Source organism: Rhynchophorus ferrugineus, unplaced genomic scaffold (genome assembly GCF_030347505.1).
Source record: "Rhynchophorus ferrugineus isolate W39M unplaced genomic scaffold, kcgeb_rfMv2 rfM2, whole genome shotgun sequence".
NCBI lineage: Eukaryota > Metazoa > Arthropoda > Insecta > Coleoptera > Curculionidae > Rhynchophorus > Rhynchophorus ferrugineus.
This window is the reverse complement of record NW_027472581.1, coordinates 51194146-51213377: the sequence shown is the minus strand read 5'-3', so window position 1 is coordinate 51213377 and position 19232 is coordinate 51194146. Positions and strand designations below refer to the sequence as shown.

Genomic DNA, 19232 nt, shown 5'->3' with positions numbered 1-19232 from the left:
TTTTAGAATTTTTAATTTGTATCGGCTCTTTAATACTGGCAACATGTAGGTAACATTGCTTGTCAAATATTCAAGGTTAGAAATGCAAATCTAGCAAAAGTCTTCTGGGGAAAAGTTTAATATATAAATTTTTTAAAAAATAGAAACGGACAGCATATTTCAATAAATTTTGATATCGCCCTATTATTGTAATTTATTTTTAGCAAAAAGGTGTTTTTTAAATGCACTGGAGACTAAGTATAGGTGAGCAATTTTTTAAGTATATACACATGATAAAATTGTGTTTTTAATTAAAAAAGTGACTGTTTTTTAGTTTTTACTATATATTCACCTATTACACATAAATAAAAATTAGTTGTTTCTTAAATACCGTAAAAACGATAATTACTAAATATTATATATTGCTTTGCCTATGTTATTAATAAAAACCTTTTGTTTAAATGATTATGATTGGCTTAATCATTGAATGTAGTTATATAATGTTAGTTATTTAAATTTTATCTAATTCAAAATATAAAAAAACTGAAATATTTGTAATGTGTTACTATCATGTTATGTTATGATCATATGATGTATATAGAAATTTTTATTAAATATCTATCGAAATCTATATGTACAAGTGAATCCATGTTGTAAATGTTGAATGATTTTTCTCCAGATCAACCTCGGCCTCTACATTAATAAGACACAGTATTGAAATGCCTCGTAGTAAACGCAGGGCACCCACAACAGAAATGAGCACAAATGATGATGAAAGATATACTTCCAAACGACAACGTAATACAACTAGGTAAAAACAAACTTTTATTGTCTTATTCATGTGTGTGTAGTTCTGCAAAATATAGTATATATATATATATATATATATATATATATATATATATATATATATATATATATATATATATATATATATATATATATATATATACATATATATACATATATATATATACATATATATACATATATACATACATACATACATACATACATACATACATACATACATACATACATACATACATACATACATACATACGTCCTGGTAAATACACATATATCAAACAAATTTTAATGTCAACCTGACATAATTCTAATTATTTATAAATTTAATATATTTCAATGTATAAATAAGTACAAGGTGATTAATTAAAAACCTTTGAGGTTATATTGGATGAGATATGGATCTCTGTTAAGAGCATTACTGTGTTTTTGTCACAGCATGCTTAACATAAAAAAGCCTCACAATATGTTTTGAAAATTCAAATATGATTATTATTTAAAATGCATTTCAAGAATAAAATAATCATATTAAATATACTTGCTGCATTTTGTTTAAATATTCAATTTAATAGAAGATATTATGGTGAGCATTTTATGTGTGATGATCATTGTATCGAGATTGAACGGTTATTTTAAAATATACGAGCCCATTAATACTGAATGAACACATTTGAAACCAAAGTTAAAAATATTGCAGCAGAAAACACCGTATTTTATTTTTACTTCACATAAGGTCTGTCTGGATCAGTGACGGATATACGCTATCGCTCGGAAATAGCCTGCCTTTATAACCTATCTTTTATATGGATGAACTAACGTAAAATAAAGGATTATGTACCCTATATCAATTATTTTGTCTTTATTTCAGTTCGCGTAGGAGCTCCAGAGCAGAAGAAAGTTCATTCAGTCAAAAAAGGTGTTTGTCGTGGTTCAGAGAATATACTAGTCCAGATGAACCAGATTCATTGGGTCCTGAAGGAATGGAAAAATTCTGTGAGGATATAGGCGTTGAACCTGAGAATGTTGTTATGTTAGTATTAGCGTATAAAATGCAAGCGAGACAGATGGGTTTTTTCACCAAGGACGAATGGCTCAAAGGTTTGAGTGAGATGCAGTGCGATTCCATTCAAAAACTGCAATATCGGTTAGATTACTTACGCTGTCTCTTGAATGATCAAAATACATTTAAAGCAATTTATCGATACGCGTATGATTTTGCCAGGGTATGTTAAAATATAATTGATGTATAAAAATTAATTATTTATGTTATCTAGGATAAAGATCAGAGGAGTATGGATATGGAAACGGCAAAAGCAATGCTTCAACTACTTCTTGGGAAGCATTGGCCTCTATACACACAGTTTAGTCAGTTCCTTGATCAATCAAAGTACAAAGTTATCAATAAGGATCAGTGGTGTAATATATTGGAATTTTCCCGTACTATTTATAATGATCTTTCCAATTATGATGTAGATGGAGCTTGTAAGTAACATGTTGATAAATTGAAGTATTATATCTTATTTGTATAATTGTATTATTCTAGGGCCAGTAATGTTGGATGAATTTGTTGAGTGGTTGAAAGCAGCGCGAGCCAAAACCGATATCAGTTGAGGTTTAACTGGGAAACTTATACAAATTTGTCTGCAAATTTTATACTGATAATAATCTGTGTTAACAAACAAATGAAAAAAATACCTTACAATAATTCCAGTGAAGATGTTTGCTTTATTTATGCTGTGACCATTTTTTTGCTTTCCCCACTTTACTGTAGTTATTGTAAGGTAAAGAAACCCATGATACATATATTTAATTTAAAAAAGTAAACAAAAACAAATTGAATATAAAAATTGTCTCAATATAAAATTGAACTGATCTGTAGGAAATATAGAAACTGAAAACATTTTAGGTAACAATAAATTTAAAATTGTACGTCTTTGGCATTATATATATAATTACCATAGAAAGTTAAAATAAATTAATTTCACATATCTTGATCTATGTTTAACTTATCCTAATTTTCCTTTTAATTGTTGGGAGACCTTTTTAATCAGGTATAATGAATAATTACATATTTCTCTAACTCTCGATACCTTTTACTAGCACAGCTGAATAATTAATTTTAGTTATCGTTTACGGATCGATGGCTTCATATAAATTATATGAAGTATATATATGTATAGTATATGTATATATATATATATATATATATATATATATATATATATATATATATATATATATATATGTACGGTTATAACGACTTCAGATCAGATCAAATAAAGATAAAAAAATGACAAATGCTCTGAAACAAAAATCACATTATAAGGTCATCTACGAACGAGTTGTATTTATACTATCCAAAGGTTTTCGGATTATTGATAGGCTATTTGCTCTTGTTCGATGAAAGAATTGTTTCATATATTAGCTAAAACTAGAATTAAAACAGAAAAAAGTATGCCTACATTACCAACTAAACTTAAAATCTCTGAATGTCCAACAACTGTGGATAATATAATTGCAGCTGATTGATCGCATTTCAAGAATTCAATTCGACTTGCTAGTTAAAAAGTTCAAAAATATGATAGTAGTTTTTAAGAGAAAATCAACAAATACTTTTTTAAGAATATTTAAGAAATAAAGAATATTTTTACAAATATGTTACAATAGCAGCTATAAATGCTCATATAATGTACCAACACTTCATTTTCAAATTCCAAGGTGTCTTTTTTTGGCATTTGTTTATAGAAATGAGATTTAGACATTAACAAACGCTTAGAATATAATAAAAAGTTCTATTTGAATTACAAATAAATATTATCTAGCTTGGCAACAATTATGATTTCTTTCTTTAGTTTAATTATAAAGTTAAATTTACCTTCCCAAATAGTAATTAACCAAAAACAAACATAAAATGTTACTTACAGTTTTTATATCTTTTCTCAAACTAAACTCGAAAAGTTATTCTTCATTTACTGATTAATGGGTTCTTTTGTTCAGTTTATTCTAAAATTGGAAATCATTAGCTGAAGCTTTTTTGTACAAACTTCTATTAGTAAAACTTTTTGCAGCACGATAGTTTCTCTCGATGATATTTCCACACTGTCGAGAATGGTCTATTTTATAAACTACCTACATCGGCAGTGAATGAGTTTACATTTTCCACGAAGGTCGGTCTGGGATCTGTTGATGTTTTTCTACTACCTGAGGATTTTCAATTTTTATATTTCCTAATTGCCTTTCTAATTATTTATAATCAGAATTCAGCTTCAAGTTTATTTTTTTGGAATTTTACCTGACGCAGGGTAAGAAAATATTTTATACATAACTAATCGGGGAGACCTCTCCATAAATCGACATATTTGACTGTGTACCATGTCTGAGCTTACCGCACTAAAACTACTCTCCAGATCCTTTGATCACTGGTTAAAAATCGGGTTGAAGATGACACCCGTAACCGGAGTTTCTTCAGATAGCTCCGACCGACCACAGATAGACTCGCCCGATATATTAATAATTTTTCTTTTGAGCCTAAAGGTTTCAATAAATTCTATGGTCAACCTCAATTTGAAACAATTAGGTTTTATGACGGTTATCCCAGGCTCCCTCTCAATTCATTTTTCATTTTTATGACCCCAATTAACTCCATCACAATTTTTTTTCTTCCATTTACATTTGGCTTTCCCAACTGGGAATACACAATAATTAGCTAATAAATAAAATTATATTAATATAATATAATAATAAATTTATTCAAACTAATAAATTCTAAATATGCGTAATTTACCACTACTCGTTTACACTCCGAATCCGCATGGCCCAGTTTGGTTGGCGCAGTGATCAATGCGACTGCACCATCATCCTACTGTTGCGATAGTGGCGGATTCGAATCCTGGTATTTTGAGTCAGGCCATACCGGCAATGTCTAAGTGACGCCGAATCTCATTCGTTGTCTTTCGTGCGTATGCACCAAGCATTTTCCTCCCAGTAGGCAAATAAAAAAGAACTCGTAACCGAGTAATCTTTAAGAGCTAACCATAGTTAGAATCATGGAAGTGGTAATATCGGTAATAATTGATTTGAAAATTAGCAGAAAATGCATTGTTACTCAAGCAAAAAGTCGACAAACCAATTTCTTTGGAAGTGCTTTAATATTCCATCCTATTTGTTTACCACAAATTGTCTATTCTGATTATTGTTCATTATTCCTATCAATATTACACTGTTTAGCATATCCACATACTTGCATGAAAATACCCAAAAAAAGTTAATTCTTAGGTTCCTAACTTTTTTACTGATATGGAATCCATACACTCTTAAGAAAATAAATCGAATAGGATAATGAATAAAAAAATATTTTCAACAATGAAAAATGATTTTCAAAACAATGAATTCCTCAAAATTTTCCCATAAAGATTATATTTATTTCTTAATTTAATTTATTAATCTCTTTGAAAATCTACCCTTTCTAAATAATTCCCATTATCAAAGAAATATAAAGTAAGCTTGTTTTTTGTTCTTATAAGTAAATGCCTTCTGTGGATTGAACATTTATCAATATCCAACCTTGGAATGATCTTAATTGTACCCCTTGATAATATACCAGATAACACGGCAAGTCAGGTATTGTTGACTTTTATCATGATTTTTTAACTTTCATTGTTAATCTATTATATAAATAAGATTTATTTATAGTTAATTATCTTATATCAGAAATATCATTATATGATATTATAAGAAAAATATAAATTAAATTGTTAATCTGGCTAAAAACAATTATTGTCCATCAAGATACCCCATTTCATTGTTTAACAAGTTTTATTAAACTTAAATTATCAATAATTAGGACAAACATAACATTTCTTCTTTGTAATTTCCATGGTAAATGAAGCAACAAATGCTTGAAGAAAATTATTTTTTCAAATAGAAAATTAGATAATTTTACAATGTGAACTAGAAACATTTAAAATAAATTAATACAATATAGTATAGTATAGTACACAGTATGTCAAAGAATAATAAATAATACTTAAAGATTTCTTTAAGTACATATTTTGAATTTACTTCCAAATTAAATCTATTTACAATATCTATCAGCTTTCATTTTACTTCTTCTATCTAACAGTGCCTCATGAAAACTTCCTTCCTCCTTTGCTTTTTTTAACTGTTTTGGATCCTCACTACACAAGCGTAATCTTTTATCTTGAAATTTTTGGAATTTTTTCCTATAAATAAATAACAATTTTTTTTTGTCATATCACAGTTATTGTATCTTACACATAATTAATTTCAATTTGTTTCAAACTACCCTGTTCCTCATGTGGTACATCTTTCAAGGGATTCACTTCTTTAAATGTATGACATCTTATAGTTAACATGTTTTCGGAACTAGCCTTTTTTGACTTAGCTACCACAGAATCTTCATCATCTATCGACATGAAACAATCATTCCAACCTAATAATGCCATTTTACCATCTTGAAATACTGGCTCCCATTGTTCCATTGGACCAATAGCATCAGAGCGCCCAGTTACTATACCATTTTTGTCTATTTTCAAATATTTATTATATCCTGATTTAAATGCAACTTTCCTCTCACTAATAAAAACACCAGTTAATATTTCTTCTGGAGATGGGCCATCACCTTCATCATGAGGAGCCCCTAAGGTAAATAATCCTAAAACATTCATTTATTTTTATAATTAAGTTTTAATGGATTTTATAGATTACCATTATCTAAAGCTTTAACATAGGTATGCTGGCTAAACTCTATCGCTACTGGTCCAGTCACATCTTCGGTTTTAGTTATTTTCCACCAATTTCCGTGTTTGATGGTATCAACATCAATTCGGGGAGTCTCATCTTCATTGCTCTTGTGCTTGTGTTTTCTCTTTTTACCTCTAAATATTTAATTAGAATATAATATATTATAAATACCCCATAACTTACTTTGATTTTTCGCCCTTTAATTTTAATTTCCCTGGACGTACTTTATCGTATTCCGACATATCTTAACCGCATTAACAAAAAAAATTGTTAAAATGAACGTCACTCTAAACCAAAATATTTTAAAACATTACTGTCAAAATATTAGAGTTGCCAATATAATTTTTAAATAAAACCAAACTAAATAAATATATAAATATAGACTAGCAATTAAGAATTGTTAGTACAAATAGTTTGCTCCTTAACACTATATTGCATATATCATTTTTTAATATAAACTGATATCCTTTAAATAGGGAGTTTTATCTGTTCTTATTAGGTTGGTTATTGGCTTTGTAATAAAAAGAAGTGTTTTAGGTTAAGTTAAATCTGTTCTTTTTAAAGGATAGGACTTCAAAAAATGAGTTCCCTGATAAAATTAGTTAGGGTAACAGCACCTTGGTTGAAGAAAAATCCTTCTTCTTTAATATCAGTACGACACCGTAAGTCAGTAAAATAATGGTAAAAACATTTATATTACATAATTGTTTTGTATTTGAAGACTGGAATAAAGATTTCAAACCTCTACCCTATCCTAAAACTTTTGAAGAAAAAGCTGCATCAGCTGAGAGGTATGGCATACCTTTAGCAGAATATGAACCATATCCTGATGATGGCAGCGGTTGTGGAGACTACCCTAAATTACCGCTGGAAGCTGTAGAGCACAGGGACCCTTATTATCCATGGGATAATCCAGAATTGAAGAAAAACTATAATGAAGTGGTCAGTATTGTGAAATCAAATACCTTTCCTAAATATTACATATGAATATTTGTAGTTGCATGATGAATATGATTTTATTAGAGAGGATCGTTATAATGTGAATTATAAACTTCATCTACCCTTGAGCATTTTAGTGCTGCAATATGTTAGTGTAATGGGTGGAGCATATTTCCTTTATTGGATATTTGAATATGTTAAAGCTTTCCATCCAGTGATGCCACCACAGTTACCAAAGGAGAATAAAGTTTACTATACCTTTGAAAAACCATAAATTTTACATCTATTGAATGTTGCTATAATATGAATATAAAATATAATTTAATCGCTTTGAAACTCATTATTTAAATTTGCTGAAATAAAATATTAGTTCCCCCTAAAAATCTGCTCTTAAATTCAATGACGTTGAAAATATAGGACACCCATCTATTTGGAAAATATTTTTATTACAAATAACTTTACATATATACATAATTACATTACTTCAAACTATCATTTAAAAAAAATTAATACTATGTTTGAGGACTAGCTTATTTTCGAGTTCGCCGACAAAGCGAAATGCGCTCATAAGTAAAAAAAGTTTGTTCTTCCTTTAAATTAATTAAAAAAATTTAAAAACAATATAAATTCATGCAAATAATATAATAAAACTTAAAGATACTGACAGCAATCAAACATTATAATTATGTTGTCACTATTTTACATGTATTTAAAGGTACTTTTAAGGGCAAAGACTTGGTACTGATTATGTTATTAACGATCACAGTCGTTTGTCAGCTGTACATTTCGACGAATCGAGCTTTTCGTCTACTTTTGTTTTATTCTTAGCTATAATCCATTGGTCCCAGTGAATTTATTTTGACTAGTATTTAATTGGGTCTGGCTGGATACGGCCGGTCGGGTATCCTTGGTGGTATATTTGGAACTGGGCGGCTGAAAAATCATTAGAAGCAAATGATTGGTAGCATTAACTATATATGACGCTGTATTAAATACAAAAATAACAGCAGAAACAAAAACTCGTTTTTTGGGTCAAAATGTTAGCTTTAGAAAGAAGTTTTAAAAAGCATAGAAGCACATATGTTAGTTGAAAAAATGACAAAGTTACTATACTCAAAAAATGTAATATAGTTTAGTTGGTATTCAAAAGGCATGCAAACAATATTTAGAAAGCAATTAATATGATGAACTTTTACAACAATTTTAGGATTACATGACATTAAACTTTAATTGATAATATTCCTATAAAGAAAAAGATCAATATCTATGACTTACTAATAATCCTGTGTATCACTCCTTTGATTCCATATAATAGACAGGAGCACATTAACAAAACTCAAAAGCAAAACTGAACAAGGCTTGTACTATAACCGTTGTAATTTAAACAAAACAGAGAACTTTCCCCAAGCACAAACAGGTTAGTGGATGAAATAAAAGTAGATCTAATTTGTATAATTATATTTACACTTAACTACAGAAAAATTATAGTGTGTGCAAGATAAATGAAGCACACGAACAAAAAACGTAAACAACGTAGGGATTACAAGCAATCCACCACGTTGTCCATGTGTATGTAATTTTAAAATTCGAATCCTTTTCGGAAATATCTACAATGACCTGTTATAATATAAATTACAACTTTATTTCATTAACAACAATGCAATATTACAATATTTAAGCTTGTCTGATATTAATTTACTTGAACCCTTACAATAAATATTTGCTGTTTAATAAGAAAGTCAAGAAGGTCAAGACTCATATTCATTTTGTAATCAAAAGCAAATTAATAACCCACCACGAAGTTTTCTGAATCATGTTAGTTTATTTATCCAGAATACATAAATTTTGACTCCGGTTTTTACTATAAGAATGTCGGTGAAAGTGACTAAAATTAACAACAATATAATTCAGAAATTGTAAGTATGTTGATATAAACAACATAAAGTTAATAAATACAAAAATGATTAATAACACGGTTCAATAAAACAATGTGGTTACCGAATTAAAGTAACATAGAAGTGCCTTCTGGCGTTGTAATCGCAAAGCAGAACAAGAATACATACCATTCAATCTCCCCTTACTTAAATATTGCATAACAACTTATACTTTTTTACCTTATGAGGTACTCGTAAAACAATGTCAATAATTGACGGTTTCTATGTTTGCTTTAAATCTACCTTTATGTTCACGAAATAGCTAGTGTTGAGTAAATACTATACGTTAGCAGGTTAAGACATACGCAATTCAATGTGCGATTTCAGGTTATTCTAGGCGATGCGAAGTGAGTTAACTATTAGTTCTGAAAGAGTTTTTTTTCATAGTTGCAGGAGCAGTATAATTCAATGATTGGATCTATACTGCTTCTGCTTAACTAGACATCTAATGATTACAGACATTTAGAAAATAACGTACGGAAGAACTACCTGTTGCGAACGTCGCCTGATGATAAACAACAGGATTAATGTCTACTTATATTAATGGTTAATATGTCATGCATCATCAATCAATCAATCAAGTATTGTTATGAAGAAAACGATTATGTTTACGTGATTTTCTTTTTATTGAATGATAAAAAAAACGCTCTGGTTATTTTAGACTTGTAAACACACAAAATACAGTGTACTGAAATTATAATGGTCTTTTGATTGATGATGTCACTCGATTTTTAGTGCTATGGAATGTTGTGTATGGAATATAGTAACTGATTATTTTAAATTTAGACATTATAACGTATATTGTTTGCATTCATATCCACATTCAATGATTTTTTTTTCACCAAAAACGTTTTTCTAAAAGTTGAGCTTGGACAAATTATCCCAAACATAATAGGCGATCGCCTGATCGAGGGGTCCATTTGTCTGCGAGCTCAACAGATTAAAACACGGATATGTGTTAAAATAAATTCAAACACATGAAGTATGATAAAGCAATAAAACCAGAAATGCAAAACGAATACATATTTACTTAAACTTGAAGGCATTCGATAGTTCGTTGACTGCAGCTTGAGTCACAGCCCTGCCCACTGCCATCTGCACCTGTTGGGGTACTTGAACGCCTCCTTGCGATCGGCTGTCAAAGACCAGAGAGTTGTTTTAGTCGCAGAGTACGTAGCATCGGTCCGCTCCGTCTCTTAAGCATTACTACAGATTATAGCGCTAACGCTTAGCTATGTCCTCGTGGCTTCTACTTTTAAACATGAATCAACGACACAAATTGCGACCCGCGTCTGAGCTATAATCTGATCAGTTTTCGTAGGGAGTGTATTAAAACAAATATGATGAAACACTGATAAAAAAAGTCGACAAGAATGTGGATTCAACAATTGCTATACAAGTACTTTACACTTAAACAACTAATACATTATTTTTGTATCGTTATAGTTATGTTAATACTTTTCACAGGACATAAGCTTGGCGTGTAATATGTTATGCACCCTAATATATAAAAAAAAATTATGAGTGTTTAGAAATATATAATAATATCCAAGCGGCATTTTATAAATAAGTTTATTTCAGTTAGTGTTGCTTCTTAACGTCTCCTGAAAATAAAGCCACAGTTTCAATATAACCTGTGGTTAAATAACCAGATGCTCAAAACGATATATACATACATATATATATATATATATATATATATATATATATATATATATATATATATATATATATATATACATATATATATATATATATATATATATACATACATACATACATACATACATATATATATATATATATACATACATACATACATACATATATATATATATATATATATATATATATATATATATATATATATATGGTAAGATAAGATTCTGTTACTAGAAAATGTCCAAAAAGTAAACTTTGTTCCCATAAAAACAATTACCATAAATGATTACTTTGTTTAAAATTCTATTTCTTTTTATAATCTCCATTGTAATTCATATCTACATCTTCACTTTTTGGACAATATTATCGATGGAAATTAATTTCATTTCATTTAAATGATAGAAACTTATTATTAGGTTTAGAAACTTCTGTTTATAAATTATTCAAACAGCCCCTAATTACAAATATCTAATTAAAATATCCCCATATAAGTTTAATGTATAAGTTTATCATATCGCCGTTTAATGCTGTTTTTTTTGTACTTTGTCATTGGTTCTCTTCATAGTTCCGTAAACTGCGACAACACCTGAACAAGAATCGATTTCTTTTAACTCAAATTGAACAATGTGTCATTAAAGAAGAAAACGATTTTCTCTGATAGAGGTAATGTGAACTTCAAGATCGTACAAATTGACTCTGCTTTACTTTTTCTTGTGCAATTTTCAGAAGTCACGGTTCTATATATATCATAGGCTAACAAGCTTTAGTTGACAGGTATTTTTAAAGACAACATACACGCCACTGCAAGCACCTGCGGTGGATACTGAACAAAGTTATATTCCGCACGTGATGTGCCTCAAATAAATAAGAATTTTGTAAATACCTTACACACAGCTTGTTTCATTTCTTTTCAACATTGATGCGCTCACATTGAAAAATCATATATTTTCTTTAGAGTACCATTAACTATATTGTTTAACTAACTTAGCCAATCATTAGCAAAAAATATCAATTGATTTTAATACAGCTACTGATATGTAATTTTAAGATTATCTCAAATAGGTCTACTTCAAATATAACCTTACAATATAGTTAAATAATATTCATAAACCTAATATTAAGCAATTAGAAAATGCGTTTTATATTTTAATTTAATGTTAGTAAGAATACATAAATTGAGCAATACTTACGTTGGAATGAGGGGAGCTGGGAGAGCTTGGCCCTGAGGGCGACCTGGTGGCATGGGTGGTGCCACACCGCCCGGTCTATTTGGAATGGCGGGAGCAGGACGTCCCGAAGCTGGTGGAGGAGGAGGAGCTCGGGAACCCAAAGAACCTATCATGTCAATATATAAATCAGGTGTTCATATAGTTATTTTGCAATTTTTTAGTTACCGCTTGACCCTACAGTGCCTATTTGTGGTGTTGTCTTCCTTGGCCCACCAGGACTAGGTGGTGAAAGGCGTGGATTATCTAATCCGCTTGCTAACCAATCATTTTTAACTGGAGGAGGAACGGGTGTAGATACTGTTGCCATTGATACGTCACCTATAATACGCATGGCTTCTTTACAAGCATGGTACATTCTCATCATTTCCTCGCGTTTCTGGGCTTCCTCGGGCGCTTCTTCCATCATTTGTGACTGAAATACAACAAAAAGAGTTATAAAATATATACCTGACATATTCGTGTCGTTACCTGATCACCGCTGGCATAAATATGGGCTAGTAGCTCTCCATTAATGAATTCTTTGCAGTTATTTATTATTAAATGCATGATTGACTTGGGTACCAAGTCCCTCGTTGTCTTTGTAACTATTCTCATGTAACTATCAACCAAGTTACGAATGGTCTCCACTTGACGTTCCAACTGAGGATCCATGGAGCTAGAAGAACCTTCATTGACACTCTATTGAGATTGAGAGAGGAAAATAATTTGAGAGTAATTCCATTATGTTTTAATGGGAGGTATATGTTACCTCATCTCCATTCACTTGTTCTGTTTGTTTTTCTGGATAAACACCGGCTCGGAGGAATGATGCTTTCCAGGAATCAACCTCATCTAGAGTTTCACAACTTAATTCTAACTGTTTGTAATCCTGAAATTAGTTGAATAATCATTGGTCAATAAGTTAATACCACTTCGCATTTCATTTTTTGGTTTTAAATATAGAGTATTATATTTCACATGCCATAATATAGAAAAAAATGGGTCTCATCTATAAGATACAAAACGCCATTAGTTAAGTAATGTAAAACTGTCTGATTCTAAACTATAGGTCATACAATTGGATGTTTGTTAACAACTTTCAACTATTAGCGATTTTTTTAGTGAAAGTACATAATAATGTTCATTTAAGTAAAACAAGCTGTCAGAAGTGATTTCCAAATTTAGGCACGGCGAATTTACCGTCGATGGCAAATAATGTAAACGAAAATCGAAAATATATCAGATGCAAAATTTAAAGTCCAAATGAACTATTATGCGACATAATTATAGTTTGGAACCGTTACGTTTCATGAAAATCCATAAAGGCCTGCACGAAAATGCTTAAAGGCAGGATATGGTGATCTCACCCTCATCCGCTTGATTTACCTATCGGTGACCAATGACTTAGTCTAGTAACACTTCATTTAATAGAAACAACCAAAACATTTTTATGTTTTCTCTGAACATAAAAGTAAGAAAAAACTTATTTGTATACATTATACACAATTTAATACACATTTCCGTCACTTGAATCATTAATAAAATAATTGATACTATACTTACTTTATATACGTTTCTGCCATCAGGATTAAATAAAGCAAACATATGCCTCCTGGACATGAAACCTTGTTCAATATCTCTCAATTTCAACCCATCCAAAGGCAACATGTACTTTTTCTCGCGTTCTTCTTCATCTTTAAACCAAGAAATATTCTCCGATGTTAAAACAAACCAGTAATCGCGAGAGCCTCCTTTCATAATGCCTAAATTATGGATGCACATGTAACCTTTTCTAATCACCTGGTTGCCCAGAGAACGAGAGCCCTTAGCCGCGGCAGCTTCAGATTGGTTCTGAGCACTACAATGGAATTAAATTATTCGAAATAAATATATACTAGCGATCGTTTACTTAGCAAAACCAATGAAGTCTTCGTGATTTGTGTTCATATAAGCCAATTCACAATCATTCAATAAGCATATCTGCTCCTTACAGTATTGTTCTCTCTGTCTTATCTGAGTGGTGATAATCCTCTCAACTTCTTCACGAAGCCTTGGATAACGATTCATCTAAATAAACAGTTTATTATTTAAGGTTTATAGGAGTGCGAGTGTATGGAACTGAATTTACCCGGTCGGTACATATACGAACTACGTTGGACAGTTCAGTAATAACGAGATCAACACATTTAAGAGATGGCTCCTTCAAACGAGAAATTTGCTTTTTAACTATTGCTTCAAATGCCATATCTGGAGTGAAAAGTCCCACCTAAAAGTTGTTTAATTAACGCACTAAAATCTAAAAGCGTAAATTACATAACTAAGATTAATAATAGTTTAATTTTCTATTTTCAGTACATTAAAAATCTTTGACTATAAGTTTTGTCGTTCTATAAGTAAAACACCATATCGCGATTTATACAGTGGTATCTCAAGAGAAAATTTTTATTTATTGAACTTATCGAGTCAACACAATAATTTGGGGGGCAGGGAAGGTATGTCAATCGGCTCTTGGGAATTCAGCTATGGAGCGGATCGTCCGTTTTGCATATAAGAATTTTGTGGTTTGGCGACTGTAAAGCTCAGAATTATCTGCAATATTAGCGACTTCGGTTAGTTAAATTAAACGCTAAGTATTTCTCATTCGAAAATTGATAAAACGGTTTGGAGGAACTAGTACAATACTGGAAAAATCAAAGCCTGGGCGACAAGTGTCATCAAAAATGGTAGAAAACATCATTACCCCACATTTTGTACAAATATTTAAAATTAGGTCCTACAAAATTCAATTGGTAATTCTTAGGGCGCCTGTCAAAGGATTGATAAGCAAGTCAAATTACTCAACTTTTAAACATTTATCAATAACTTGTTTTTGGATGAGTTCACTTTCATCTTAATAGACAAGTAAATTAGTAGAACTATCGCTACTGCTGTCGGAGTGCAATGAAACTGAAACTAAACCTCAGAAACCCATGATTTAGAAAACCATATGCCATATGGGCTCTGATGTCGACGTAAGGATATATTGACCCTTAAATCAAATGAGCTTAGTGCTATTTGTATATAATTTTGCTTATATTAATAATAAATAGACCTTTGATAGGTTATTTTAACAAAAATCAATCAAACAAAGCAAACTATCTTTTGAAAGACTTACATTATAAATACATTTTATTACTTAATATAACTATTCTGAACAAACTATAAATCAGTTTCGAGGTCTATAAACAATATGCTTTTTATATCTTAAAACATTTAGTGCTAACTCTTTGGTCAACATTTAATCTCTAACATGATTCAATTATAATGATGACACTTTTACACAGAATTTTCTGACGATCGGAGGATGAATTGAAAAATAAAATAAAATCAACCTAATATTGCTATTGAATACAAACCAGATAGAACAACTCATTACTTAAAGATAACAGAAGGGAGATATTTAATGCATTGAATGTTATCACTTTCATAATATATATTTCCTCACTCACCCTGATACCATGTGTATTTCTGATGGCAAATGCGATTTCTCTCCTGAGCTCCTTCTCATCAAATTCCATTTTAACGATCTCAAATGGGAATCTTTCATGGAAGAGTCTGTTAATCTTGGCACCACCTGACAATTCCATGGTGTTGATTTGAGCTGATCCAGAACCTTCGATGGTTCGTTCAAAATCGGTTTGTAGTTGCTGGATCATTCTTCATGAAAAAAAAAAAATTGCAATATTATACAATAAAATGATTTAGAATGCACTTACTGTAACATTGCTTTGGTTTTAATTGCTGGGTCATCAGGCCTAAAATATTTAAATTGGTCAACATCCTTTTCTAGGGTAAGCAGTTGTTTCTGAAGCTTCTCCCTTAGTCCAGGAAGTGTATCTCTGATATGATTAGTTAATTGTTGATTGAGGGTTCTCTGCAAGTATGGAGTGCCTAAGCGGTCAGCAATGTGACGATAAGATGGATGGCTAAAAATATAAAGGTCTAAGACAAGTCATTTAATTTATTAAGTTAATAAAATACCTCAAGAAAAATTTTCTTTCTGCAGATAGGGCTGCATTGATATCCTTCCTGCCTTCAATATCTTTCTGTGATCTATTTACCACGCCGATATAACCTCTACGTAAAGGTAGTAACTTATTCTCTAATATATCTCTAGCGTCAGTGCCTTCATCCATCAAGTCCAATTTGGTAATAACTCCAATGGTACGAATACCTATGATTTCCAAAAATTATTTTTAATGTTTGTTCCGAATATTAAATAAATATATTCAATATTAATTATAAGAAGTTAATTATAATTTTAATTAATAAAGAAAAAAAAAAAGAAAATACACCAAAAAAAGTATTTATGAATTATACCCTGTGGATCAACTTCCTTGGCCAATTTCAAGGCATCCGAATTTGCTAAATCTGTGTTAGCTGGTGTAACAGCCAAAATAAGACAAGAGTCCCTTTTAATGAATTGGAGAATCATGCTTCGTATCTGCTGCTCGATATCAGCGGGCTGATCACCAATCGGTACTTTGGTGAGACCGGGTAAATCAATCAATGTCAAGTTCAACACTGGAAAGATAAGGTAACGTAACAGCCATATTGCTGATTTAATTTATATTTACCGTTGGGTGAGTATACTCTTAAATTGATGGGTATGTTTGAAATACCCTTGTTGCTTCCGGTCACTCTATCAGTTTCTGCCTCAATTTCTCTTCGAATCTCGTCGAAATCAACGAACTTCTTGCCTTTGCAGTGCAAAAATTCTCCATATTCTATAAATAATATAACGAAAGTAAACATAAATAAAAGTAAAAAAAAACAAAAAATAAATGTAATGCCAAAATTATTTTCGATATTATTTAAGAAATATAATTTTATTAAACTTATTTTAAGTACATTGCAATATTAATTATAAATATTAGAGATAAGTGAAATAAATTTAATGATAAGTAGAGCAAATAATAATGATGCATCATAATGTAAAACCGGGTAAATTAATTAATTATTCATACCTACAAAAATAATTATAACTTTATTGATAATGCTTACTTAAAACCTAAAACTATATGCAGTTGGATTAAAAATAAAAATTATCAGTTTTGTAAATGTATATTGATATCTGATATTTTTACGATAATAGAGCATTATTGTAACTACATTTCATGTGATAATTTAAAATTGTAGACTGGAATTGCTATAAAATATAAACAAATAATTCTATAAAAATAGTATGTAATTGAAAATCAACATCAAATTTAAAAGTCAATAATTAATTCATTAGACTAAATAAAATATTATAAATACTAGGTCCTTAATTACGTCCACGAAAATGAAATGGGAATTTAAAAAACGGCTGTTAGAGCTGCAAGAATTACACCATAATTTTCGTCAACCTCAATAAACCTATTCTGAAGTATATTTAAAATTATACCGAGAAATAGTCATTTTTATAACTATAAATTGGTTTTTTCACTTTTATACATTTATTAACATTAATTTTTATATAAGAAGCTAATTTCCATACTTAATATGCTCAATGTCACTATCTATTTAATCTAAATATCTTATATATTATTAAAATACATAAAATTATTATAGGAAGACAGACCATATGATATTGAAGAATAAGTTATCTCTAAAGAACTCTATTTAATTTCAAGCTCTTAAAATAGGACAGTTATATAACTAAAAATATAGTTAATATTTTTTCAATATATGATTTAAGTACCTTTATCATTTATTCAAAAAGTGAAATTGAAATTATATGATTTTTATACATTATATTAATAACTCAAACAAAATATTTAAAATGTCACTAGCGCTTGCCATACCTATAATTAGATTTTTATTTTCAATTATATTTGTCAATACAATAGTGTCCTTTATGTATGTTATAATGGAACATTTAAAAATGCTAAGTTTAAATATTGTCATTCACTTTATCATTATGAGACACATCCTGGATTAAATAAGAAAACAGATTTGAAATTATAAGATTGTTCTGTTTAAACCATTTGAGGACTATATTATATAAGAATAAAAAATTTATAGATAGAATTTCATAGTACGATAATCAAGTGTATTATAATCTGAAGAATTGATGTATTTAGCTCTAAGATAATTGGGTTTAAAAGCACGAATAAAAATTAATATAATTGATATAAAATAAAATAAATACCAGCATTTGCATTGATTAGTTGAAGTATCAAGGGTCGTCTGGTTACAATACCAGATCCTCTAGGAAGGAAGTCTCTGAAACAGATAAATTAGAAGTGTGAATAAACTTATGACCTCTTTAATAACAATCATTAACATTATATTGATAACTTTTATCTTTAAATGTCCAAATAATTTTATTGTTACAATTATTATAAATAGATAAATACATAGATTTGCATGAAAACAGATCTTGAATCAATAAAACTATTGTTTATAATAAAATAGATGATCAGTATAGTGCTCATGTAGTAGTATATTCTTCATCATTTCTCTTGTAGATTGAATGAGATTTTATAAAAGATCATTAAAAATTTTTCTGTCAATAATCATTCAATAATGTATGAAATCAGGTCAGATAGTTCAGGAATAAAAGAACACTTGCAGTAAATGCATAGGGCAAATAAATCGAACTTGTTCAAAATCTTTTGTAATATGTAGGGTCAGTACTTACTTTCCGACAAAATTCTCCAAAACCGAACTTTTTCCTGCAGATTGTCCGCCCACTACAGCGATTTGTGGTAAGTCTAATGTCATATGCACCCCTAATTGGGTGAAAGCATCCTGCAGCTTATTAACAATAGGGATGAGCTGCTCCATGCCCGTGTTTCCTGCCATTTTTAGGCCGGAATTTTAAGACTTTCTCGTCGACCAGCAACTCTACACTTAACAGTACACAACGAACATGGCTGAACAACAATTGAATCTGACGGCGCATGAGTCATAGCCC

The 19232-nt window shown here is 30.0% G+C and overlaps 4 protein-coding genes across 8 annotated transcripts; 2 read left to right on the top strand and 2 right to left on the bottom strand.

Moving 5' to 3' along the window:
• Positions 1 to 49: 49 nt before the first annotated feature.
• On the top strand, positions 50 to 2774 carry SCCRO4 (DCN1-like protein SCCRO4). 2 transcript variants are annotated; one of them, XM_076395965.1, is made up of 5 exons: positions 50 to 243; positions 659 to 790; positions 1655 to 2009; positions 2061 to 2268; positions 2330 to 2774. In XM_076395965.1, the coding sequence occupies exons 2-5, from the start codon at positions 699 to 701 to the stop codon at positions 2395 to 2397; spliced, it is 723 nt and encodes a 240-aa protein (XP_076252080.1). In that variant the 5' UTR covers positions 50 to 243; positions 659 to 698; the 3' UTR covers positions 2398 to 2774. The 2 variants fall into 2 exon arrangements, with proteins under 2 accessions (XP_076252080.1, XP_076252081.1); XM_076395966.1 differs by lacking the exons at positions 50 to 243; positions 659 to 790 and adding an exon at positions 1453 to 1603.
• A 2907-nt stretch (positions 2775 to 5681) lies between these two features.
• On the bottom strand, positions 5682 to 6890 carry FRG1 (FSHD region gene 1). Its single transcript, XM_076395957.1, has 4 exons — positions 6733 to 6890; positions 6514 to 6683; positions 6061 to 6460; positions 5682 to 6008 (listed from the first exon to the last, which is right to left on the bottom strand). The coding sequence occupies exons 1-4, from the start codon at positions 6789 to 6791 to the stop codon at positions 5861 to 5863; spliced, it is 777 nt and encodes a 258-aa protein (XP_076252072.1). The 5' UTR covers positions 6792 to 6890; the 3' UTR covers positions 5682 to 5860.
• ND-ASHI (NADH:ubiquinone oxidoreductase subunit ASHI) lies at positions 6888 to 7824 on the top strand. Its single transcript, XM_076395958.1, has 4 exons — positions 6888 to 7048; positions 7114 to 7211; positions 7271 to 7491; positions 7547 to 7824. Exons 2-4 carry the CDS (start codon positions 7130 to 7132, stop codon positions 7760 to 7762), a joined length of 519 nt encoding a protein of 172 aa, XP_076252073.1. The 5' UTR covers positions 6888 to 7048; positions 7114 to 7129; the 3' UTR covers positions 7763 to 7824.
• A 91-nt stretch (positions 7825 to 7915) lies between these two features.
• Positions 7916 to 19229, bottom strand: shi (dynamin-1 shibire). 4 transcript variants are annotated; one of them, XR_013004424.1, is made up of 16 exons: positions 18957 to 19229; positions 18465 to 18538; positions 16909 to 17058; positions 16652 to 16855; positions 16313 to 16505; positions 16048 to 16257; positions 15781 to 15988; positions 14421 to 14558; positions 14202 to 14359; positions 13856 to 14150; positions 13062 to 13181; positions 12782 to 12991; positions 12479 to 12725; positions 12275 to 12419; positions 10453 to 11026; positions 7916 to 8421 (listed from the first exon to the last, which is right to left on the bottom strand). XR_013004424.1 is itself a non-coding variant. In XM_076395954.1 (16 exons), the coding sequence occupies exons 1-16, from the start codon at positions 19118 to 19120 to the stop codon at positions 8358 to 8360; spliced, it is 2685 nt and encodes an 894-aa protein (XP_076252069.1). In that variant the 5' UTR covers positions 19121 to 19229; the 3' UTR covers positions 7916 to 8357. The 4 variants fall into 4 exon arrangements, 3 of the variants coding, with proteins under 3 accessions (XP_076252069.1, XP_076252070.1, XP_076252071.1); XM_076395954.1 differs by having other exon boundaries at positions 10453 to 10557; XM_076395955.1 differs by lacking the exon at positions 10453 to 11026.
• Between the last annotated feature and the right edge of the window lie 3 nt (positions 19230 to 19232).

What these genes read in the sequence shown, in the direction of transcription:
- SCCRO4 (XM_076395965.1), top strand. Translation starts at nt 699, where the DNA reads ATGCCTCGTAGTAAACGCAGGGCACCCACAACAGAAATGAGCACAAAT. An exon ending in CGACAACGTAATACAACTAG is followed by an intron (nt 791 to 1,654) that starts GTAAAAACAAAC and finishes TCTTTATTTCAG; the next exon opens with TTCGCGTAGGAGCTCCAGAG. An exon ending in ACGCGTATGATTTTGCCAGG is followed by an intron (nt 2,010 to 2,060) that starts GTATGTTAAAAT and finishes TATGTTATCTAG; the next exon opens with GATAAAGATCAGAGGAGTAT.
- FRG1 (XM_076395957.1), bottom strand. Translation starts at nt 6,791, where the DNA reads ATGTCGGAATACGATAAAGTACGTCCAGGGAAATTAAAATTAAAGGGC. An exon ending in TTAAAGGGCGAAAAATCAAA is followed by an intron (nt 6,684 to 6,732) that starts GTAAGTTATGGG and finishes TTAAATATTTAG; the next exon opens with AGGTAAAAAGAGAAAACACA. An exon ending in TGTTAAAGCTTTAGATAATG is followed by an intron (nt 6,461 to 6,513) that starts GTAATCTATAAA and finishes TGAATGTTTTAG; the next exon opens with GATTATTTACCTTAGGGGCT.
- ND-ASHI (XM_076395958.1), top strand. Translation starts at nt 7,130, where the DNA reads ATGAGTTCCCTGATAAAATTAGTTAGGGTAACAGCACCTTGGTTGAAG. An exon ending in TTTAATATCAGTACGACACC is followed by an intron (nt 7,212 to 7,270) that starts GTAAGTCAGTAA and finishes TTGTATTTGAAG; the next exon opens with ACTGGAATAAAGATTTCAAA. An exon ending in AGAAAAACTATAATGAAGTG is followed by an intron (nt 7,492 to 7,546) that starts GTCAGTATTGTG and finishes GAATATTTGTAG; the next exon opens with TTGCATGATGAATATGATTT.
- shi (XM_076395954.1), bottom strand. Translation starts at nt 19,120, where the DNA reads ATGGCAGGAAACACGGGCATGGAGCAGCTCATCCCTATTGTTAATAAG. An exon ending in TTCGTATATGTACCGACCGG is followed by an intron (nt 14,360 to 14,420) that starts GTAAATTCAGTT and finishes CTGTTTATTTAG; the next exon opens with ATGAATCGTTATCCAAGGCT. An exon ending in AACAAGTGAATGGAGATGAG is followed by an intron (nt 12,992 to 13,061) that starts GTAACATATACC and finishes CAATCTCAATAG; the next exon opens with AGTGTCAATGAAGGTTCTTC.